The sequence below is a fragment of the Amphiura filiformis genome, chromosome 3, assembly GCF_039555335.1.
Source record: "Amphiura filiformis chromosome 3, Afil_fr2py, whole genome shotgun sequence".
Classification (NCBI taxonomy): Eukaryota; Metazoa; Echinodermata; class Ophiuroidea; order Amphilepidida; family Amphiuridae; genus Amphiura; species Amphiura filiformis.
In genome coordinates, this window is record NC_092630.1 from 84,607,655 (window position 1) to 84,633,598 (window position 25,944).

Consider the following 25,944-nt stretch of genomic DNA (forward strand, 5'->3'; position numbering starts at 1 on the left):
AAATTTGCGGCTTTACTCTCATTTTGTTGGAACAAGTCTCATTCATTATGGCTTAAACAGTATGCAGTAATCAATATGAAATATGCCCTTGAGGCAAGGATATAGGTGAGAATTTATATACATGTAGGTGGTGGTGATAAAAAGACAATCCATTTTCTAACCAAACACATATTGCATAGGAGTTTTTTAGATGTGTATATAAGCATATGATAAAAACAAAGTAATAAGATTTGTGCGTGTGCCAACATAACCGTGATAATTGGGTGTTGGAATGGAAAACTTGCTTAAAATTGGCTCGTAATTAATTCAAGAATTGCACACATCAGTGAATTCATTGAGGACAAACAAATACAACATAAAGTGTGTTATGTTAGGTTAATGTTGTTGTTTAAAATGGGTTACCCAATGAGTTTACAGTAAAACTATTTTGCAATGGTTTAAAAAAGGGAGAAAAACAAAGCTTTAATGCAAAATTCAAATAGACAAACACTTTTAGGATAAATACAGGCTGTATTAAAATCAACATTTATGGACAAGACTGCCTGGTCAAAATACAACATAAGATCCAAATAATTTGTTAATTAATGTTACAAAATGTCCTAAACTGAAAGTTTGAGTCATATAATGGAAGAAAGTCTTTCCATTTTGATTCAACCTGTACAATGGTTGAGACAAAATATTTGTTCAATACTTCCATAAATATGTTATAGAGGGGTAGCAAGGTAGGGCTATTACATGTATGTACAATTATTTATTACCTAATTTTTCTACATTGTAAATGTCATTAGAGAGAATATGAACTTGATATATTATTGATACTTGGACTATACTCACTCCTTTATGTTGCTGTATATCTGTAAATTGCTTCATGATCATCAGATCATGTAATCGGTTTTCAATCAACATTGCTATTAGTCGCAGATTTGTTACGAGTAACAACCCCATTAGCAGCATGATTTTTAATGCATTTGGTATTTAAATAATATATCTTTTAAAAAATAATAAAAAATTAGTGTTTCTAGCATTTTTACATCAGCCTCCTTGACTAAATCATTAAAACATTGGAATGTGCAGCATGTTTATGTGTCTTTGTCTCTTCAGATTAATTTTCGCATAATTTGCAAATAAATAAACAAGCCTTATATGTCATTTACAAATAAATAACTAACAAACCAAGAATTGTATTTGTTTTCTTTGTTACAGCTCCAGAAGTACTGGGTCCAGAAAAATATGACAAATCTTGTGATATGTGGTCGTTAGGTGTCATTATGTATATATTGTAAGTATATTGGGCATGATTTATTTATTTATTTATTGTTTGTTTGTTTGTTTGTTTGTTTGTGGGGAGAAATATGATTTTGTTAGCTGGAATTTTAAAACATAAAGTAATGTGTACTGGTTGGCAAAGCAATTGTTCAATACTCACTGAATGTAATGTAAGATACATGATCTTGTAGTGTGTAAAGTGTCAACTCAATCAAGTCAAATGGATCAAGTCAAATGGCAATCAACGCAATACTGTAAAGCGTGATATGTTGTGTGAATGAAAATTTTGTGAATTTTATGATTGCTGTTGATTTTAGCATAATTTTCTTGCACACAAATATTTTTTTCTTCCTATGCTCAAATTCGTGAAAATTTCATGTCCCAGAAACATGGGTTCTTTTCAGAATACAAAATGTTAATGCTGTGAAAAAATCATGCTTCACAATAGTTTAAAGTCCGAGATAATGACATGTTACTTAATATCATAATGAATGAAATGTTTGACTTGGTGCCAGAGGCAGCGCCAGCATCAAATATCCGCAGGACACGGTACCTTGCAACATAAACATTTCAATTACCATGAATATTATAGTGATTTCTAGGTTGCACATGCAGTAAGCTATATTACATGGCCTGATTGCACTTCTCTGTTATTAATGATGGCTAGCTCTGTCATTTTGCTATGGTGCTCTCATGTCTGCCAACTGAGTTAGTTGGAATTAGTGCGAGTTGTGTAGAAATAATGATGTCAGGGAATATTTAGTTGTGTTTACTGTGAACTGGCACTGCAGCCATGTTTTTTTTCTTAGAAATTGCTTCCGTTGAACTAATAATAGAAATAGGGAATGTATGAAGTCAGCACTTCTTATCTGATCTTGGTTGAAGTCCAAATGTTAATGTGTACATGTGATGGAAGCCAGAATCAGAATTTAGTGGGAAGTTTTTTGTTTTTTAAATAAAATGTACTTTTATTAAAAGGGTATTTCGTGATCCACAGCCTCATCCCCACTTTTCTCAACAAAAAAAATTGAGATTTATAAACAACTGGATACGTCTGGCTACATAATGTTTATGTACCAAAAAAATTTCTTGCAGATTAATTTGTTTAGCAAAAATATTGCCAAATTTGAATTTCGTCCTGGTATACCAGAACAAAATTACAACAGTGGCCTATGGAGCAGTGTAATAGACATAATCATGCATAACTTGCAAACGCAAAATCAGAATCAACTGAAATTTTGGGAATAAGCTTTTTTTGTGGATATCTACTGAAAAATGTCATAAAAAGAGGATGCTAGGATCACAAAATCCTCCTTTAAACAAGCACTTTGATAAAAAAAAAGCATAGGCATTAATTCAATATGTATGCATTGTAAAATTTATTGACACAAGATTTTCTATATTGCTTTTCTGGTCAATATTTATAGCACTAGCTAATAGCATCTATTACAGACCCTTATAATTTCACTCTATTCTGAAATTTGAATGTATGTGTAACAAAATTTATAATCACTAGCAGGAGTGCCCACGCTACACTCTCCTAGCTGAGTAAATGAAAGCAGTCACTCAAATGGGAAGAATCACAGAACAGGTGACATAATACACTGGTGATTTATACCATACAGAATTGCCATTTTATTGATACTCTCACCCCCTCCCCTTCTCACCTAGACTGCTGCCCTCAGTCGTCAACCGTCTGGATTGACGACTGAGAAAACTACGTGGAAAAAAAGTGACGGATTTTGCAACAGGATTCCTGTGGCATAGAGCATGCGCAGTTGTGTCCAAATTGACCTTTTGACCGAGTTTGTTGTTTTAGAAGTTCAGAGCGCGATCTTGTCACAGCGGCGCGGTACAGCGACGCTGCACACGGGCGCCGCTAGTCTAGTCAATCGCGCTTCTGGCGCACAACCAAAGTCGCATTGCATAGTTTTCAGAAGTCCGTCATGATATTGGCTGTAAGATAATCAGTCGTCACTACGAAGCATACACAGTACATGCGAAGTGTAGACGGCTGATTGGAATTAGTCTACTTCTAACCTTGGTCTGGGGCGGACATTTTAAAAATGAATTTAGAAGAGCAGCAACGACATCACTTGCATTACATTCCAGATGATAAATCTACATCATATGCAAAATTTGAGGAAATTTATGCGAGTCCGTTTTATTTTAGGGCCATTTGTCTATAACTGGTCTTTACATGTAGCCCTATGGAGAGAGTGCCCGTTGAGGGCGCTTATAACCCCATTTTAGGAACAAAATGTGATTTAAAAAAACGGACTCGTCATGCGAATTTTCTAAAATTTTCAGAGTATGTAGTATGAACATGTAGAAATATAATCAAGTAGTTGCCTTACCTGCTCTTCTCCGAAAAAATAAAAAGTCCTATACTTCAATGATAATGAAACCTAGGTGTTCTCCCCACACGCACAAAAATTAGTTAAGCCCTACAGAATTCTAGAGACCAGTCGAGTGCAGATCCGTCGATATACGCTTTTCAATACGGAATAAATGCTAACCTCATTGTGACATCATCCAAGCAGCAAAGTTCATTTCCCATTGAAAAAGCATTATCCGACGGATCTGCAGTCGACCAGGAGTCCTTGTAATCATGGTAATGATGTCATCTGAAAGATCAATTATTGATCTCATTGTTATTAATAGCTGCTGATTTATTGAATGATTAGTAAGATTTGCTGTGAGCAATCAATATTGAAGCATGAATCAGGATCAAGGTACAAGGTGATTGTACAAGTGATTGATGTCATTTTTAATTTCCCATGAAAATGTCATGATCAAAATATAATGATAAATGATCCAACATCCATCATTTCATGATTTGAATTAATACTCACACAAAATGTCATGAACAAAATATAATGATAAATGATCCATTATCCATCATTTCATGATTTGAATTACTCGCACAAAATATCAAATGTTATGTGATCTTATGAAGACGTCATTCATTATATATTGCTTGACCTGACAGGTGTACTGGCAAAGAATTCTGATTTTACTAGATCAAAATCTATTCAATTTACGCAATTTTATTTTAATATTTAATGCCCACAATGTCAGGCATTGGTTGTTGTAGTTTTTAATAGGTCGCTGAACCCCATTGCTAGCTGTTTTCAAGCTAAAATAAGATGAAATTGAATAGAAAAAAGGAATTTGTTTTTGATGTTGAAAATGTGAAAACATGTCAGGTCCTAGGGTGAAAAAACATTCTTCTTTCATTATATTTCTGAATAGCTAATGAATTTGAAAAATAACATTTATTTATTTATAACATTTGGCACAAACCCAGGCAGATCCAATATGAAAAGACAATAAATTCAAGGATTGCCCTAACATGAATATTTACATCCTCATTTCTCTAATTGCAAATATTATTTTGTTCTCTACTTTCCAGATTGTGTGGTTTCCCACCATTCTATAGCAATCATGGAATGGCAATCTCCCCTGGCATGAAGCGAAGAATTCGTAACGGTCAATATGAATTCCCCAATCCAGAATGGAGTCAAGTGTCATCAGAAGCCAAGGACTTAATCAGACTACTACTCAAAACAGAACCAGCAGAAAGACTAACCATCACAGAGTTTATGAACAATCCCTGGGTTAAGGTAAGACAATCCAGTGACCCAGTACCAGTAGTATGTGGAAAATATGCATTCACTCATTCTTTGTTCACCTCAAGTTTAGTAGTGATATCAATGCTTTTTCGTAGTTGCACTGCAAACTTACCGATAAGCCCCCCTTATATGTGACCATCCACCACAACTGAGCTCGGATGTCGCCAGTGCCACTATTGAGATATGCTCCATTGAACTTAACAATAAACAATAGGAAACAAAGGATTTATTGACTGTTTTATTGATTTTTCACTACTTAAATGTCAAGTACTATAGACATGATATACATCATTTTAAAGCTAATTTCAAGCAGAATATTTTGGTTGAATATCTCAAAAATGATGATTGGCGACTTCAGGGCTTAGTTGTGCTGGATGGTCACATATGCGTGCGTGAACGCTCTGCGCGATTAACTTTACATGTGCGATTTGATATTGCTACTAGCAAAATCCGCACCTACTTCACTACCAAACTTGAGGCGAACTAAAATGTCACTAGCCATGATTGGATGCAAATTTTCTGACTTTTTATTTTGCAGCAGCCATTGCATATTAATTCTGTATAAAAAACAGCTGCTAATTATATTAATTGGCAAAATTTTTAGCAGAAAGTAAATATATAATGCACCAATTTCAACCCTGATGTGTTCTCCACTAACACTATGTTGGCCTATGCTGTAATAGGAGTCTTGTTGCATTTGGCTCATATCTTCATCCAACATCAATTTCAAACTGCCATTTCAAAGCATACACCTTGGTCTGGGGCAGACATTATACAAATGAAATTTGAAGAGCAACGATGCGCCAACAACATAATCTGCATTACATTACAGATGGAATATACATCAGGCATGAGACCAATAATGCAGTATACATCAGGCATGAGACCAATAATTTGTCACCACAGATGGAGTATACATCAGGCATGAGACCAATAATTTGTCACCTTGCACACAAGGTTAACTACATTGATGAACAATCATTTTGTCACAATATTTCTGTGATTGCATTTTCTGAAATGACACATGCATGGAGCAGTCATATACCATTAATCAGCAAGTGACATCAGTGCCCATATCTTAAGCTTCTCTTGGAATATGCACACCAATGAAAGGTTGCTTGATACACACAATGGGCTATCCAACTTAAAATCCACACTACCCCTCTAAAACATCTTAGAAGCATCTTCAAATGGAATGAGCACATTAGGCAGCTCCATTTGAATTTCATACACCCTCTTGAGAAAGATTCAATCACAGAGGGAGGATGGAATCACCTGTGGAAGATTTTCAAAATCTTCCACAGGCAGGGGGAGTGTGGATGTTAAATTAATTGGCCCGTGCACAGTGCTAGCTGATTGAAAGTCACATTTTAACCGAAATTCGGCCCTGATTTGGTAAAATGATCTAACTTGAAATTAAAATCACTGTTTCGAGAAAAAGAGCTTTAAAGTTTGAACACTTGACGTTTTTCTTTTGAATAAAATAAATTATTAAACAGATCTAATGTCTTAGAAAATATAACAATCTCATTATTTGGTGGCATGGTGGTGATTTTAGGATGTCAGCAATGGAAAGAGCGCCCTCACATTACCCATGACATGGATTTTTCTCAAAATGTCCAAATTTCAAGTTAGATCGTTTTACCAAATCAGGGCCGCAATCAACTTGTGAACAATGTAAACAATATTTGACATGATTTTATTATCCTTCTTTATATTACAGCAATGTCAGAGAGTTCCACAGACACCTCTACATACATCAAAAGTGTTACAAGAAGAGAACGACCAGTGGGTTGAGGTTCAGGTATGTTTATTAATATGATACAATAATAGAAAACAAACCAAACAATGAAGCTCTATAAACATATAATGCCCCATGCAAGAACCTGATGTCCCACAATTTCACGATTTTTGAGTTGGACTCAGCCTGGATATGACCAAACTTACCTGTAGAGGGCAGTATTATTTTTCACACATAGGTTCATGTGCAGAGTAAAAACTTCAAATTGATTTTTCTCAGTAGTGTCTGTGTGGGATATCAGGTTCATGCATGGGGCCACAGTATTTAACTAGTTTAGTTTCATAGCTGACCCCTCTCCATCTATACTGCGCCAATAAAGTATCCTTACACTTGGAAAAATAATCACAATTTCAAAACTGAGCAATATTGGGATAAATTTTAAAACTGAACCTTCCTCTAATCAAATGCTTGTAACTTTGTTTCTTAAAGTCCCATTGGATTCAATGTGGTGTCATAATGTGCAGGATTATATAGTGCATCTATTAAAAAACAAATTTACCCCAATGTTGTTCAGTTTGGAAATTGTGATTATTTTGCCAAGTGTAAGTGTAAGGATACTTTATTGGCGCAATAACAAAACCAGAAGTGGGTCAACATAGGAGAAACGTAAAGTTAATTTTTTATTACTTCCGTGGTCTGTGCTGTGCCCCGAGCGTACACGAGCGTAAACACAGAGGTGATAAACAATGATTCACGCTGATTGGCTGATCAACAGTCTTAACAACAAAACAGGCTACCCATTGGTACATCGGCGCGTAGAAGAGGATGAGACCTCGCCACTTAGAGAATAAACGATAGGAATTTTTATTTTGACTATCCTCTACCGTATGATAGACCACAGGCAGGTCCAATATTTTGAGTAGTGAATGCCGGTGCAGCCGGTATCCACTACGACTAAGAATTTTACGTGATTGCCAATCACCAGCCTGGACCACGGAAGTAATAAAAAATAACTTAAATCAACATTTTTCCCTCCATCCCTAACAAGGCTACTTCCATATCAATGGGTTTCATGGATCTTTGTTGACATACAAACATTGTTGTATGTTTCTGTCACAGCCGCTGAGACATTTAAGACTGCCCTCATTTGTTCATTTGTCATGCCGAATCACTTGTGTCTCTCTCTATATATATCTATATGGTCTCTTATTCAAGAGAATTCATTAGTAACATTAATTTTTAAACAAAGAGAATTTATATATCTGTATTTATAAAATGAGTTCGTTAGTATAGTAATATAAATTTAGCCAAGAGAATTGACATCTCTGCCAGTAACATGCATTTAACAAAGAGAATTTATATTTCTGTTGGGAAGAGTTTCCCTCATCATTATTTTATAAGTTAAGTGTGTGAATAGTACTCTTAAGTTATCACTTTCATTTGCCTTATGTTTCAGGATGAGATGACAAATGCACTTGCCACAATGAGAGTAGATCCAGACACAATACGAATCAAGGAGGTATCAGCATCATCTAACAAATTGCTGGAGAAGAGAAGGAAGAAGGAAGTTGCTGCTCTAGGGACGATTCTATCTGAAGAACCTATGGATAAATAATCAATTCCAGAGTTATCATTGAGTGATGTGTTAACTGACAATAGTATCTGTTGTTTTATGGTCTAAATGGACAACAACAAAAAGTTGAATTGGCGATCAGTCTTGATTTTGAACCATAAAGTGACCCCTCGCTGTCAATGGGCAAAAGAAGTTCTCATATTACTACAAGAATAGCAGAGGCTATCGGAGGCTTTTCTCACTTGGTCATAGCATAAGAGAGACTCCTAAAGCAAAACGCCTACATGAGCCAGATGTAAACCCATTCTCAGGAGCAGGTAATTACTGAAGCCTGCACACTGTAAACTCTTTGACTTATAATCTGTCTTAATCATCATGACATTTAAGAAGTAAGAGTCAAAACCTTTTTTGTACAGAAAAGTTTGGAAACAAGTTTGTTTTGAGGACAGGTGTTTTGAGGACAGGTGGTTGGAGACTGATACATGTCCTTCCTTACTGTAAAAGTGGACATTTTTATGGGACATTAATTTGTGCCCTTTACATGTCCAATCCAGGTACCGCAGATATAAAAATGTGTGAACGTGTTCTTTGATGTATAGGCCTATGTAAGCAAACTTGTAATCACAAATTTAAATACAAGCAAAGTAATTCAAAATTGGCTGGCACAGGGCGAAATATTATACACACAAAAATAACCACTCTGACAGTATCTGTTGGACTCGGGAAGTTTATGATAAAGTCATGGAATTATAAAACTGAAAGTCTGTTGGAATCCTGAGCTAAGGTACTGTGTATGAAGTTCGTAACACATATAAAGGTTCAACTTACATTGATGTGACTTCTTGCATTATATGTTGATTTTGTTGCTAAGATGGATGAAGTCAGACTTTGTTGTCAATTTAAAGATATTGCTACTAAAAGGCTTTATTAAATAAACTCCCTCCTTGGCTCACTCTCCATTTACATGAAAACTGTGGAAACAAGTGGTGTGTTCTCAGAGTGTAGTGACATTACAGATTCTTCATAACACATCAGTTTGCAAGTGTTATATTATTATTCTTATATAAAGATTGGTGCCCCACATATAGGTTGATGCATATATGTTTGTATGTTAATGTACACAGTGCATCCCTACTCAGACAACCACTTATCATGTATATTGGAACATACTGACTGACGCACTTATTTATAATGTACTTAGTTTAAACATGACATCCACAGCATTTATGTTTGAGACAAGGGATATTTGCACAGTGTGGTGGTTTGTTTATGCACATTGTTACTTTATTTTTAGACATTAGAAACACTATTTTATTCTTTCAAAGTTGCTGAATTAAAATGAGGTGTTAGTTGTGAAGTGGAAAGAAAACAGGTCCTTCACCTTTTGGCAGATTTTGCTCTTTGACTTTGACTGGATTGATGTTGTAAACTATATAGTAATATGAATGAAGAGATACAAGTAAGAAGGGGTTTATAAAGCAGCTTGATATTAGGAGGTACGTCACAAATTCAGTCAGGAGTGATTGTAACCAACATATCAAGGAGGTTGACACAATAGGTTGGCACAATTTTCACCCTGGACCCCTCACGTCTTCATGAACTTATCAAAAAATTTCGGTCTACATGAACTGATGAATTTTATCTATAAAAAATCAATGATATGGTGAATGTATAAAAGCTTAATACAATGTGTGCCAATTATGGAAGCATAAATGCACTGGCAATGGACTATTCCACTTGATATCTGCCGTATCCCTGTTTAAGATTTAAGAAAACAGAGGGAGTATGTTTTTCAAATGTAATTGGCTAAGGGTAATTATTTTCAAACACATATCTCTCCCTTTATATGTCTTTACCTATATCTTTCATATCTTCAAATGGAAGTTACCCAATTGTCTGTTCTATATGAAACATACTCCCTCTATGGAAGACTGACTTAATCTTCTACAGGGGGAGAGTGGATTTCAAACAGAGTAGCCCAGTAAGATGCCTAGTTGTAAATTTGAGTCTTGTGTAAAATTTCATAAATCAAACAAAATATTGAAGCAAAAAAACAAAACAATTACATATTTTGGGCAAACTGAACTGATAGCTGGCCATTCATGATTGCCTTGTTGATCAAAATGGTAAGTGAGTTTTGACTATATCACATAATACCTTGCTGTCAGGTCAGTCCCCAAATATGTTTATAAATGTGTTCATAAAATGTATGAAATTTCTTGTAATATAGTATTTTTACTCTCAGCGAGTCATTGATATCAGCAAGTTGAGGCAGCTGTTTCACACATATATCCATGGCTTCTAAACATGTGCGTATGTATGCCAGCGCTTTGAGCAAATGCTCACAAGATTTGAAGATAAAATACACAGTGCTTCGTGGAGAGTATAAATACTATAGAGATTGGAATATGTAAAGTTTAATAGCGAGTGGATGGCACAAATGTATGTATGGTTCACATGTATGAAGTGTAGTAAAGTACAAGCCTTATTATCATTAGATACAAAGTCTAAAAAGATAATTATTGTAATATAATAATGCAAGTTGTTTCTTGAAATAATTCATGTTGGATTTGATCAATCAAACAGTTGTCATTTAGTAAGTGTCAATCATAAAATATGCTCCAAGGTGCTGCAGCTCAAAAGTTGCTGCTTTTTGATGGCTCCTGAAAATAAAATAAAATGCTATCAGGAGATTCTTGAATGTTACAAATGTACTGTTAGGCAAAATGTTCCTGTAAGGGTTGAAAATGAATCAAAATTTACAACATTTTTGAAAAAAAACCATAAACACCTGAACATTCTCAAACCTGAGGTGTACATGCCATATAGATATGTCTAGTAATGGCATTGTTTAAGGCTGATACATGTATTAAGTAGCATGGCACTATTATGCAGAAGAAAATATGAGCCACAAATTTCATTATAGAATACAGTGATGATACTTTCTGAAAGAAAAAGAATACAGGTACAGGAATGGCACCTTGTACAGGCAAAATGTTGTATCAAAATCAGGCCAAACTATGTCTCTGAATAACTTGGATGTGATCACATATCTTGCAGAATATGTAAACATTCCCAAACAGTTATATGTACAAATAAGTTACTGTTCTAAATGGATTTGCTTTCCAGATACCTTAAGCATTCCTGAAGGTTACAAACCTTTGTATACCGGTGAGGTTGTATTTAGGCAGGTAAAGAGCTGTCCATAGTGGCCGAAATCTCAATGATCACTTAGGCATGAGGCAAATTCAATTCAAATATTAGTCAAATATTTGTGATCAGATATTGTGTTCTGTACCTCACATTGAGGCCTGTACCAAAATCATCTGATTACTAAGAAGTTTTGTGCTAAATTTAACCAGAAGTTTTGATATCAGAAGCGCAAAAACATGATTTGCAATAGCCCATAGAACAATACCACCCAAGTAACCACCATGCATGATGAGGCTATCCTCTAAACGGAGTATAAAAACAATATTTCAGGGCTGCAAACGGGATTATGAGAAAAGTATGAGTTTTCATTTTGATAAGATGCAGTGGGGGATGAGGCTGTTGATTGGATCACGCCTCTTTATGTTGATGCACTGTTACCGATCATACTTTAAACATGCATGCTCACACACGGGAGTATAACATAATGCTTTTTTAAGTATGAAACCTACATCCACTGGTACTAGTTATATAAGTATGTATGGGTACAAAATGAGCACTGAGCATATGTAACTTTTTGTTAAACTGTATGAAATGATATAAATGATGCCATTGGTCCCTAGCGAATTGTGGTATAAATTATTTTCTCTCGTTATAGTTTTGTTTTACTCTAATAAGAGTATCTACAGTTGACAGTTAATGCATCATATTAAAAATTTGTAAATTTGTATAAAAATTATTTTTGTGTAAACATGTACAACTGTAATGACAAGTTATATAAATGTATCATTTGTAATTTTTTTAAAGAATATTATTTCATTTTTTGGGAAGTATTTTATGTAAAAGTATGTAGTTTTCATATTTGATAAATAAACTTCAAATGTGGAACATTTTCTGATTTGATCAGCGATCATGACTTGTAATTAATGTGACTTTTTATTTCAATTTTGTAACTTTTACCAAATGTCGAGATTAATTTTATAGTGTATTAAAGATGTGTATTGAAAAGATTACAATAAAGTATCTATATGCATTGCCCAATCTTGTGAATAAAAATTACAAGTGTAATGTAAAAGATTCATTTCAATTTTGTGTTGTACTATTATGAGACTCCAAATAGAATGTTGGAACTTGGTGGGCATGTGGGGCCAGATTCTTAAAGGGAATGTTATAGCTACCTCCCATGTACTCCATGACGGTGTTGCCGTGGAACCACCCGGGCAGATGCAAATACATCATGACAGCTACCTAGCTGTTGTAGATTTACAAGAATTTATAGGCATTTGATACCTGCAAGACTAGTGTAGCTAGGGTGTACCCAACCGCATCCTCAGGTGGTCGCTGCCACAGCCCCTGGTTTTATAATGCGGCAAAGCAGCCTCTCAGCACATGGACATTGATATATCTTGGGATGACTTTGATGAATCTTGCCCCTGATAATGTTTCTTACCCCAGTAGGATAGTGATGCATTATGGGCTAGAGAAGACATTTACAGAACCAACACACTGGTTAGTTTGACATCTTAAGTTGGTCCAGTGTCATGTGCAAAAGGGTGGGAGCCCGGGGGTGGGAGTCTTGAGGGCCATGCCTCCTTACCCTATGTTCACCCCATCAACAGCAAGAAGGTGCCAATTCTAGGAATGGTCTATAGCTTTACCTGGTGACAATCTGGTCCATGGGGGCCAAAGGCGGCAAATTTGAAATTGAGATAAAGGCAAAAATATGGAGGTATAAAATAACAAAATACATAAGATAATATTGATGTCACAAAACTTTATAAATTTAGAACCAAGTATATGTTAGACCTTTGGTGTTTTCAGTATATGATAGCCTAATGTTTTCAAAAATGCCTCCTTGCCCCAGTGGACCAGATCGTGTAACATAATGCTAGAAGTCCACAAAAGAGGCACTTAGGTGGTACTACACCCCCTGATAAATTTTGTGACTAATTTTGCATTTTTCTCAAAAAATACTACACAATGGTAATAAACAAAGTTATGTATATTTTAAGGGCAAGGAATCCAATTACTTCACTGAAATTTCAGTGATTCAAGACAAGTGGTTCATTATATATGTTAAGAAGTGAGGTACATTCCAATGGTACCTCTTTTCTTATTATAAATAACGTACTGCTTGTCTTGAGTCACTAAAATTCAAGTGTAGTAACTGGATTCCTTGCCCCTAAAATATACATTTTACCAGTGTGTTATTATTTTTTGAGAAAAATGCAAAAATAGTCACAAATTTATCAAGGGGTGTAGTACCACCTTAAACTTGTGAGTTAGAAAAGGCCATAGGGGGCACTAATTAGGGGAGGGTGCTAATAGTATGATTCTACTATTAACCCTAACACAACCAAAACTCACTCAATCTCACTAGGAAAACCACTGCACAAGTCATTTTGTATACCCAAGGAATTGCTGGTCAGGCCAGCGAAACCCAAGTGGCTACTGGTCTGTGATCTTCTGCTTGGCATGCAACAGGTCTGAGGTTCAAATCCTGGGGGTACAAATTGATAACACCTGAGGTGATGTTTTGGATCAGCATTCCCCTGCATGCTAATGCAGGCATGTATCAGAATTGAGTTAAAAATATTTGTTAGGCCTCGGAGCTCTGCACCACAACATGGAATATTTTTACCCCCCAAATGATTTACCACAAAAAAAAAGGATGATGCAAAAGGTGCAAATAACAAATGCAGGATATGAGGAGCATTTTTAGCAATATTGCGAGCCATGTAAGATTTATGAACATTAGAAAACAACTTACAAGGAATACAAGAATTTTCCCAAATTTAATTTCAATATTGTACCTCATGCAGAGAAACATTTATAACAGGTCTATTTTCACTTGCATTTTTGGCCCCAACACATAATGTGGGGCTTATGTTATCATCCAACTGGTTGCCTGTTTGGCTGTCCAGGCAGAAGCAAATTCACTGTGCAGCTCCAACGCAATAACCAATCAACTTCATGGTGGCCTGATGTGCTGTATAGTTTTTTGTCATGTTATTTTATGAATAATAATGAGTTAATTTGCATATTATTTAAGAAATAAAGGGTAATTGCATTATCCTTTACACGCAAATAATGTGTCGAGGCAGTAAAAACGTAAATAATGGGTGAGGCGCAGCGAACCCATTGTTTAAACGTTTTTACTGCCGATCCTAAAATAGTGCGATTTAAAGAGAAAATATCACATTTTGCCCAAATATTTTAAGTTGTTTACCTCAAGGTGGAGCGCCTATGCGTAGCCAAAGCGTAAGTGATAGCGATTATTGCAGAACGCATAACCAAGCATAATGCTTTGCGTACAATGCGTAACAACGCTAATATACTGCATCACGCTTTGCTGTGCGCTGTGATGCGAGAAGAACATAAAGTTCGTTGCCCTGGCCACTTTATTGCTAATTAATGGTCTTTCACGTGGCGCTGCGTTTCAACAAATCACAGTGCGCGATTTTGAATAATGGGTCGTGGGGGTAATAGAATTGTCTTTACATACCTTTTTATATGGGCAGGGGCCACCTTAATTACAAACCACATAATTCAAGTTAATAAATTTGTTCCCTGGCACAACTTATTTCAAGAGCTACATGGTTTGGACTCTAAGGAGGTACCGTATTAAAACATTCCTTGCATGAAACAATAACAAATTTGTGATATCCCATGATTAGAGCTGTTACAAAAGCACATGATGCCTGTGTCACTATACACTGAATAGTCTTGAAACTAAAACCTGTAACATGATACTTGCATTTGCTTTAAAAATGTTCAAATTACATGCTAACAGTGTTATGAAAACAGCATTTTTATAGGCTTATAGTAAAAGCTTTTGAAACATTGCATTTATAATTCACATTTGATAACATCAGATTTTCACTTTGTTACAAATAGAGGAATAATTAATGAAGCATAACAATTTTTTCCAAGTTCTAAATATAGTAGGTATATATTGGCTTGATCATTGCTTTATTTTACTTTGGTGGACCTCTGTCTTCAGTTGAAATGCAACCATGCCAATAAACCACCCTTGAACACAATCATATTTGATATCAAAGTCACTACCAAACCCGGGGTGAAACATAGTGGAGTACAAGTGAGCATTATCAGGGTTGGATTTACCTTTTTGAGGGCCCTGGGCCAAGCCCAAAACTTGGAGCCCCCCCAACTCACCGTGAGGAAGTCATGTGCAATCAAGTTGTCAAGTTTTTGTTTAGGTATAAGATTGACAGTGGCGACAGGAGCCATTTAGAGGGAGACAAGCATATTATTCTACTAGGACATTTGCGCATGAAAATTTTCCAATTTCAGACTACTTTAGGCCAAAATGAATGTGAATTTTGCTGTATAACGGCCCACGGGTTAGTGCGCACAAAGCACGCTAAATGTTGCAATTTTACCCTATTTTGGCCCAAAACATGGTGTTTTTTGGGGGGAAAAGGAAGATGCACAGAACAATTTTGGGGGCCCTGGGCCTGGGCCCATCTGTAGACTGCTGCCCTCAGTCGTCAACCGTCTGGATTGACGACTGAGAAAACTACGTGGAAAAAAAGTGACGGATTTTGCAACAGGATTCCTGTGGCATAGAGCATCTTGCAGTTGTGTCCAAATTGACCTTTTGACCGAGTTTGTTGTTTTAGAAGTTCAGAGCGCGATCTTGTCACAGCGGCGCGGTACACGGCCGCCGCGAGTCAGGCGCGCTGCGGCGCACAACCAAAGTCGCAGTGAATAGTTTTCAGAAGTCCGTCATGATATTGGCTGTAAGATAATCAGTCGTCACTACGAAGCATACACAGTACATGCGAAGTGTAGACGGCTGATTGAATTAGTCTAGGCCCATCTGGCCCAACGGTAAATCCAGCCCTGAGTATACATTGCATTCACATCAATTCTTTGCCAGAGCACTTAGGTATTTCATTGTCGCTTATCGACAGCCTGCTTCCATAATTGCCAAAGTCATTTTTTGTAATTTTGAGAACAAAGTACAAATGGTTCAAGCATGCATTTTAATACACATATTTATTCACCATTCTTTGAACAAATCAGAAATAATTAGGGTAATTATATAACTTACTGATGCATACTTGAACCATGTTTTGTACTTTGTTCCCAAAATTACAAAAAATGACTTGTTTCCAATGAATGGTGTGGAGCATGTCCATTGAGAGAACTCGAATTGGGAACAGCCCATTAGTCCAAAAAGGTTTAAATTAGGGGCTAGGACATTTTATGTTAGGAGAAGGGTTAGGAATAATGTTAGGGTTTGCATATATGATTAGGGTTTGTGATAGGGTTAGTGTTAGGCATAGGGTTAGGGATAGTCTTATGGTTTGGGTTAGGGTTGAATTTAGGGTTAGAGTTTATAACTAAGTTACTGGATTTTTGGACTAATGACCCTAGAATTAAGCACAATATCAACATCATATTTCTTGACATGTAACATGTTGCTTTATTTCTCAATACAAGTCATGATAAAAAGCTAATAAATTACATTAATAAAGCACACACAAATTGTGGTAAAAAGTTTTGAGTGTGTTATTTGACCTGTTAACATTTTGTCTTTATTCTTTGTACACCAGACATATCTATTATTTAATAGGAGACATCCTGATTATATTGTAGAATATATTTGGCAATAAGGACCCATGTCCACAGGGACTGTGAATGTTGTGCAGCTAGCTAGTATTCATTGTGGAAGGGCAGGGAGACATTTGTCAGACTATCGGACTAATTAGATAATAGTTATTATTAAGTAGATAGGCTTTCTCGATGGGAATTCATAACAAGTTATATTATTTTTACGAGTATGCCGTAGGACTGATGAAGTCAGAGACACATCTGACGAAAGCTCCACCACTCACACAGGGACCGGCTACACTGGTACTGTGATAACCGACGGCTTACTCTTAGAAATACTATACCTTACCAACTTGATTACTGTACTAATCTGTATTGTAAGTTCATATTTTTTAGACATAAAAATTATAAAATCAACCTCAAATTATTACATTGAGAATTGAACCGAAACCTCATGAGTCAGAAAATATACATTCAAAACCTGAAATACCTTTGGTATTTATTTCCACCTGTTCACATTTGGCATTGGGATATAAACATTTAGAATAACTTCTACATAATAAAGTATCTTGTCCTGACAGCCATTTGAACTGTTATTCTTTCACAATAATTGCCTGACTGGTGTACACACACATTAAGGGGATGACCCTGTGTTCACAGGCCGCAGTCCCCATCTCTCTTTCAAAGTGACTTGGGACAAGCTCTTCCAAATTATGTTCCTGCGGGGAGGGGGGATCTCTACACTGCAGAAAGCAGAATCTCGGACAACTATCCAGTAAATCCAGTTACTACCAAAGTACCAAGTTGCTGCGACAGAATTGCTTTATTCAGTGTAGTATAGTAACTGGATAATTGTCCAAGATTCTACTCGCTGCCTCTACACCTCCTCCACAAGTGTTACCTTCCCGGCATTGAATAAAGTCAGTACCATTTGTAAACCTGGGTGGGAAGAGGCAATAGGGTTGAAGAGCCTTGTCCAAGTGCACAACATGTTGATGCCACAGGGATTGGAACCCATTACCTCAAGCTACTTCGAGATTAAGAGTCAAAGACTTGGACTGCTGCGCCACTGTGCTGCCTAAGAGGCAAATGAAGGAGAATTCTGATTGGCTGCGCCACCATGCCACCCAAGGGGCAAATGAAGCAGAATCCTGATTGGCTAATACTGATTAAAAGGTCATAGAGAAATGCCAATATAGATAAGAAATTTCATTGACTCATAATGTAAAGTTGCATTGTGGGTACATCCTTTAATCAGGGAAGTACATAGCAATTAATTTTTTACATAACTTGTGCCACATATTTCACAAATATCTGAGGTTTGTGACTTGCCATCTGAATAATTCAGTTGAAAACATATCAACTATTCATTACCGGTAATTTATTTCATTTATTCATTCATGATAATCTATAATCAATCAGTTGCAAATAAGTGTTGTGTCTGTGATTATATCAGCTATAAATACAGAGACACAACATTAATTGCCAGCCATGGATGTTGATGCTTCATGTAACAGAGACTTATAACATGTTTGTAAAAAAATAAAAATTCTTGGTATGACTTGTGTCCTACACACTTCGAGAAGCTAGATTCAGGTGCACATTTGTCAGACTATCGGATTCTTGTTAGTTGTCGCAATACATGAATATTTCACTTCCATGTACTGATTCTATTTATAGCAACAATGAAAAATGTAACAGAATTATCAAGTATAAATAACATATATAACAAGTTTGTGTACACTGTACAGGTAGTAAGAAGAAAGAACTGTGTGCCTGTACATGTAATTGTCATTACTGTTGAGCTGCATGCTTTCATACTCCACCTGGCTTTTATTTTTAAGAAATTTGTATGAAGTGTCTCTGAGTCCATGGTAAGTAACTTTCCTCATTATTCAAAGTTCCATGCCATACGTAGAGTGTATGAGCGAGAACGCAGATGTAATAAACAATCACACTGATTGGCTGATCAACAATCAAGACAGTTGACTCACTGGTCACTAAGTGCGTACATGGGGCGGAGACTTGCCTCTTCTACACACTGGATGATCACCATCACATAACTAGAACTCTGAACAATTAGGAAAACTTACTTTTACATTAACTTATCCTGATTACACAAAAGTGTATCTAACATTTTGTTTTTCATGCACACACGCTAACAATATTGGTTAGCACCACACAGATACAGACTTTGGCACTGCAGTTCATTTTATATGCCACAATCTTACTTCATACTTCCAGCTAAATGATGTGGTATCTGGTTTCCTGGAGACAGTAGCATCTGCATTATGATACACACACACAATCAAATGCAGTGCAGCTGTAGCACAAGATGCATGGATGCGGCGCAATATGGCACTGCCTTTGATCGAGTATGTATCACACATGGACACTTCTGTCTCAAGGAAGCCAAATAGAGCTGTCAATACATCATCACAATGTTGACCCTTCAATATAACTATGAGAATATGATGCAGTTCAACAACATCTGAGAGCATTGATTCCAGCTATGCTATCGAATCCGTTAAGTGCGTTATTCTGAGGAACAGTCTGCTGGATGTTATGGAACAAAAAGCTGTCAGATTAGCACCCAGATCCTAATCCATTTGGCACTCAGATGGCACACAGATGACTTGCACTTGGTCAACATGTCACCTAGTTATAAGAGATATTGCTATGGTGCTTTTCATCTTAACCAGTAAACCATCTTGCACATCATTTTGAGACGTTTTTAACATTCATCATCATAATAATTAGCAACAAAATGCTATGACAGCGATAGAGCTATTGATATGCACTGATTCTTAAACCAAGCATTCTTTTCCTTTTCAGGTTCTGTGTGTACACACTTAGGGTCCATACATCCTTTGTGTATACTGCCCTGTCATTTCATGCCTCTATCAAGAGTATAGATGCTATCCATGGTATGGATGCATCATGCAGTCCTGTTTTCCCGCCTTTAGGCGACAAGTTGTTCGTTATTTCAAGAAAAGTATATATACTGCCATTATTGCACAACAAATTGCAACTGGAAGATGTAATCGTGTCCCTATTATGGAAGCTGAAACAACAAATGGGAAGAAAAGAAACAAATATTTAACATTAATAGTAACATTTGCAGTTTGCACATTTATAGATATTGATTTAGATATTGTAGGTCACGTTGTGTAAAATTCAAATGGATTTAATAAATGCTAACAATTTTCAGCTGGAATTTCAAAACTAGAAAAAATGTCTGCCTGAATTGACCATAAGGTAAAACTGAAACTGTGATGGCAGTGAAATCTTCCACAGAGGGTGTGTGGATTATAATTATGTAATAGCTCAATCAAAGGGCACTTTTTTCTTATTAATAAATCTTATTGTACCATGTTTAAGTTATGATAAGATTGAAATTGTGATATCCCCTGTTACAAAATACTTAAAGTGCCAAGCTCTCTCATAGAGAAAACCCATTTCCGCAGTAACCCTAGTTTTCAAATCACCTACCTTTGTAGAATACACCCATAAATCCTTTCTTTTCTGAGAGAAACCACTGCTTTAATCTAGGCACTCTCCTCATGTATGCACAGGTGCATATGACCAGAAGGCCAAATACTAGCAGCCCATCAAATGAGTAAGCTGTAAAATATCAACAACAAAAAATACAACATAAATCAGTCATTGCCGTTTTCACTGTAGGTCAATGTTGTTAAATAAAATTAAATCTGATCTTAATTTTTTTTAAATGTCAGCAACCCTGACAAGTAGTACTATAGAAACATCCAACTTGATCAAGAAATCTAACTCCATTTTCATCCCTCTAAATGCCAGATCATATCAATCACCAGAAGTAGGAATGCAATTCATGATGATTATGAATGGTACTGTTCTAGACCATGTTAGTTCCAGCAAATATCTTGGTCTAGATATTTCCTCATCTTTCACTTGGGATGATCACATTAATAGGGTTGTTAAAAAGTGTAATAAAAAACTAGTATGATAAAACGCACTATTGGCTTGTTGCCCCTCATGTTTCCAGGACTTTGTACTCAGTCTATACTCAAAGCACAACATCCAAAATATTGAGGGGGTCCAGAGAAGGGCAACTAAAAACTTGAGTGCCACAAGATGGGATTTTTTTTCAACATATGGTGCCCATTTGGAACCAGCTCCCTATCATTATCAGATCTACAAATTCTGTTGCTTCTTTTAAGCAACAAGTTTTGCCAGTAACCAGTCTAAATTTGCACGCACCTGTGATCAGTATTCGAAATAAGTACTTATCCTCTTGTCCAAAAATCACTGGGGACAACCATATTGAGCTATGTACTTATCCCCTGGACAATCACTATATTTTACCTCCAAAAGTATGACACATTATGGGGACAACCAAAATGTATTGAGGACAAGCAGAATTTATGCTTTAGTTATCCTCGGGATAACCTCCAGATTTTCCTTATTTCGGACACTGCCTGTGATGCAACTTGTGTTTGTTTGCATTTGGATCTCATTTTATAAGCAACAAGTTTTGGTTTATACTTCTAGGTTGAAGCAGTACATATATCTGCAACCAAGAAACAAACAACCAAAGAGAATAAGCAAACTCAAAATTTCGCTTTAATTGGTCAAATGGTTTGGGAGAATTGTATGAAAATGCAATTGTCTGTACACATTTTTCAGTGCCATAGGCAAAACAAAGAAAATAAAAGGAATGGACTCTGACCCTTCTTCAAATGTGATGCGATCAAGCAAAATCAGTCAGAACTCAGAAATATAAATGTTCAGTTTCTTAAAGGATAATAAAAAGCATTTGCAAAGCTGCATTTTGCAGAAAACCCAGAGTTTCAAAAACAACAGGAAACAAAAGGAAATATTGCCTTTGACTTTGTTTGGCTATATCTCAGATCAGTCATAGACCTTAAGCATCATATTTCGAAGCGCGGAAAGACACCAAATTGGTGTTGTATGACCTTTGACATTCTTTTGTGGCGAGTGACATGGTATTTCAATTCACGCCGAGTGTCCTTGACAGGAGTGACTATGCAGTGGTCATGAAAGAATTCAAAAGATAACCTGAAACCTCTGCCCCAATAATCCCGAGCTATTGTCTGAAACTGCTCCTCGGAAGATGTATCATAAGAACTCAGTCTTCAAATGATATAGTCACGTAACTACCAAAAGATAAATTACTGACTAAATCATTGAAAACTGAGTTCCGCAGTCTAATCTCAGATAGATTCAGATCTATCATTGAATGAATACCATTGAGTTCTACAGTCTAAAAATGTGTCTTTTCATATGTATAATTATTGTTCATACATACTCGCTATATTATAACGGCGCGCGTGATTGGTCGAGAGCCGGGCATAAACAGCGTTTATGCCTGGTGGCCCGGATGTGCGATCTCGGGGTAAAGAAAACGAAGGAAATTCATAGTTTTTTTATGATGTTTCTTGTTATCTTTTGTCATTATTTTGATGAAATAAGAATCACAAAATGTTCTGGTATGTATGAGCGGGTTCATTCATATATTTTCATGACTAAGCGGTTGTTTTTTTGCCTCGGGCATAGCGGCCCTCGGGCATAAACAACCGTTAATCATGAAAATATATGAATGAATCCCTAATTCATACATACTCACGATATAAGGACGTTTCTGATTGGATTTGCGTCCTTTTTTGCTGGTCATAAATACCGTTTATGACCAGTGCGCAGGTCATAAACAAGCTGCGTCACGCAGCGTTGGAACCCAATTAACACGATCCACGATTTGCTAGTGTTGCGTACCGCGTATGTCACAGCGCCCATCTCACGCGGGCGCAAAGATGATGCGTATCACGCGTTGACTCCTCGACCGTTGACCTTATGAGCGAGCTGCTTCCTGCAAGTAGGCCTACTCATTTTCTTCAATTTATGAAGGAAAAGCGGTATGGAAATGTTATTTTTACTTGTAAACCCTTATTATTTTCATCTGTATTGAATTGCTAAGAATGTTGGGTATGTATGAACGGGGTTCATTCATAGGATTTCGGGCATGATCGCTGTTTATGCCCTCAATCCTATGAATGAACCCCTAATTCATGTTATTCTACTGAAATTAATTTTCATGATAAGCTTAAAACTTTTTTAGTTAAATACATTTTGAGTACGGCAAAATCATTTCGTTCGTGCAAGCCTTCCCTACAATTCAACTGCTTCTTTTTATGCTTTAATGACATTTATATCAATTGCACCTACCGTTTGTCATCTTGACATCATATCTTGCTGCATAATGAATGAAAACAATGACAATTTTCTTCACTGACAGACACTCCGTTAATGCGTTTTTGCTGTAGACGTGTTGCCGGAAGTTATGATGCTAAATTTGAACTGTATGATGGGAAGGCAAATCAACCTGTGACCCAATTGCTGGCGAGATGTCCACTATTTACGTAACACGTGCATTGGGTACACACTGAAAAAGCATTAGCCGTAAAAAAAAAACAGTTTAGAAGTCAACTTGAGGCATTTTTTTACACTTATGAAATTAAAAAAACTTATTAAGTTTTTATTACAACTTAAATAAATTCAAAGCATGATAGGTGAGGACAACTCAAAAATACACTCTTGTTGATATTACTTCCCTTTTCATGAAACTCGAACATCCATCCAACAAAGATAACATGTGGAGTTTGTTTAGCACAACTTGACACGATTTATAAGTCATACTTTAGTCAAACAAACTCTTTTCTATCAGAAATATTTCAAGGAATGGAATTTTTACATTATGACATAACAAAAGTGTTCTTTGCATCGTTATAAAACTGATAGACAACTTTATTACAGTTAGCATGGTTAGTGGTGTGGATGTAGGCCTAGATGAGACTTGGGATGGACTTTGGGCATGAATACTCATTTTAGTTTAGTGTATTATTCAGTTGTTACAACTCAAGTTGATCAGTAATGATCACTTCCCTCACAAAATTCAGCTCATAATCAGCGAAAAAATCATATGGGAACCAAGTTTGCTTATACAACAACACTCAATGTTGTGTGAAAATACAATTCTGCAAGTATTATAGTACATTATAAACAATTAAGTTGTAATAAGTGCTAACCAAATGATTGGCATATTAAATCAGGAAAGTTGAAACAACGTGTTACCTCAAATATTTAAGTAAATTCAATAAATCTTTGAGTGTAGAATTAAAAATACTTCTTCATATTTGGAAAACTTAGTAATTTTCTTATTCTATCTTCTGCATACTTTAGTATCCTTTTCATTGTTAATTTCAAATTTACACATCTCCCGCATGTCAACCTATCTCCTCATCATGAATCAGGGGCGGCGCCAGGGTATTTTGATAGGGGGGCAAAACAATTTTTTAATTTGTCAGGCTGAATTTGTGATGCGGCGCGACAGCGCCGCCCGTCGCGCTTGCGCGACGCAGGGGGGTGTCTGAGGGGGATGTGCCCCCCTCAGAATTTGGAAAATTTGCAAAATGAAAGCACAAATGAAGCCATTTGATGCACAATTTTCACCCTTTTTAGGGTTATTTATTTATTTTCCAACCACATATTTTTATGGATTTCATTCACGGGCCTGACTTTCAGCCCGATGGTTTTACGCATGGACATACTCAATCCAGCACCTTTTGGCTACAAATGAAGTTCATGGTTGAAATGTTAAATAAAGTCGCGCGAAGCGCAAAAAATGGCACTTTTTAGGCTAAAATGTCCAAATATGAGGTTACTTTTGGTCAGGAACCCGCATACAGGCGTCAACATTGGGGAATGATTGTATGGACCATCTTCCCAACCTCATCTTCCCTATCAAAATATTGGGGGGATTTACCCCCACCCCGGGTCGGACTCTACGCCTCTGGTCGCAACGTGGTGTCAGTTGCATTGTATATGATATGCCGGTTATTTTTATAAATTGGCACGATATGATATGAATGGGCGGGAGGAGGGGTGTCTTGAGGTTGGAAATATTTCAAACTGAAAGCCGTAATCAGGAGCATAGGCGGGAGGTAGTCCCCCCCCTATGATTACTCAAAGCCGAAAAGGTCCACTTTGCGAGCGTAGCGAGCCAAAAAAAAAAATAATAATGCTTTTTCAGTCAGAAAAGGACCAAATTTGCCCATTCGCGAGTGAAGCGAGCGAAAACATTAGGCTCTATATGCTTTCTTGGTCAAAATTTTAGGAGAGGACCAAAACAGATCCACCTTTTCACCCTGGCCGGCCGTAATGAAGCCAATTGCTTATTTATATATTTCTGCACTATTTCGTTCTAGTATAGGTTTTGGATATACAATGTGATGAAACCCCGTAAAAGTTGTGTGATATCGGACTGAAAGTAAACTTATTTATAATGATTAATTGCTGCATGACACAGACTTGCATGTGTTGCCGCGCCAGGAAAGTGACGTAGCCAGGATTTTTCCAAAGTCTCTAAATGTAAAGAGTGAAAACTCACTCCCCAAAAGAGTGATTCACCTCAAAAATGAATGAAATGTGTTTTTTAAACTTTAAAACCACTCAAAAAGAGTGAAAACCACTCTAAAAGAGTGAATTTCAACTCGTTCAGGGAGTTAAATGAAGGACAACACGTTTTTAGAGTTGTCCTTCATTTAACTCCTTGAAAGAGTTAAAATTCACTCTTAAAGAGTGGTTTCACTCTTTTTTTAGTGGTTTTAATGTTAAAAAACACATTTCACTCCTTTTTGAGTGGTCTTATAAGTGAATCACTCTTTCCGGGAGTGAGTTTTTCACCGTCTTTTACATTTAGTTTGCGGCGAAAATGTGCCCAAAATATAAAAACAACAACTTTAAAACCGGTAGGTCAGCATTCCACAAGGGGCAAGATGTCCGAAGGGGGAGTTTCCTCCTTCTAACCATGGCCAGGGAGGGGAATGGCTCCTTTTCTTCTTTTCCCTGCTCTCTTTCTCTCCCCTCCCTTTTCTCTCTCCTTCTTCTCTTTCTCTTTTTCCTTCCTTTTACTTCTTTTTGAAAATCATAGGGGGGGGGCAATT

General features: G+C 36.5%; 2 protein-coding genes across 4 annotated transcripts in view; one reads left to right on the plus strand and one right to left on the minus strand.

Annotated features, from left to right (window-relative positions):
* Positions 1-10,925, plus strand: part of LOC140149286 (MAP kinase-activated protein kinase 2-like) — a 44,267-nt gene extending 33,342 nt beyond the window's left edge. For all 3 annotated transcript variants that reach the window (XM_072171547.1, XM_072171548.1, XM_072171549.1), the window contains exons 6-9: positions 1,204-1,279; positions 4,682-4,892; positions 6,625-6,705; positions 8,099-10,925. In XM_072171547.1, the coding sequence (XP_072027648.1) occupies positions 1,204-1,279; positions 4,682-4,892; positions 6,625-6,705; positions 8,099-8,257 (527 nt within the window). In that variant the 3' untranslated portion in view covers positions 8,258-10,925. The remainder of the gene's footprint in view (positions 1-1,203; positions 1,280-4,681; positions 4,893-6,624; positions 6,706-8,098) is intronic.
* Positions 10,926-16,793: 5,868 nt separating this feature from the next.
* LOC140149282 (protein kish-B-like) lies at positions 16,794-23,299 on the minus strand. The gene is made up of 3 exons (XM_072171543.1): positions 23,168-23,299; positions 20,438-20,569; positions 16,794-20,009 (listed from the first exon to the last, which is right to left on the minus strand). The coding sequence occupies exons 1-3, from the start codon at positions 23,175-23,177 to the stop codon at positions 19,927-19,929; spliced, it is 225 nt and encodes a 74-aa protein (XP_072027644.1). The 5' UTR covers positions 23,178-23,299; the 3' UTR covers positions 16,794-19,926.
* Positions 23,300-25,944: the final 2,645 nt, after the last annotated feature.

Excerpts from the sequence above, each read along its gene's own strand:
- LOC140149282 (XM_072171543.1), bottom strand. Across the intron at positions 20,010-20,437 it reads TATGGGTGTATTCTACAAAG|CTTCCATAATAGGGACACGA; the intron begins GTAGGTGATTTG and ends TTGTTGTTTCAG.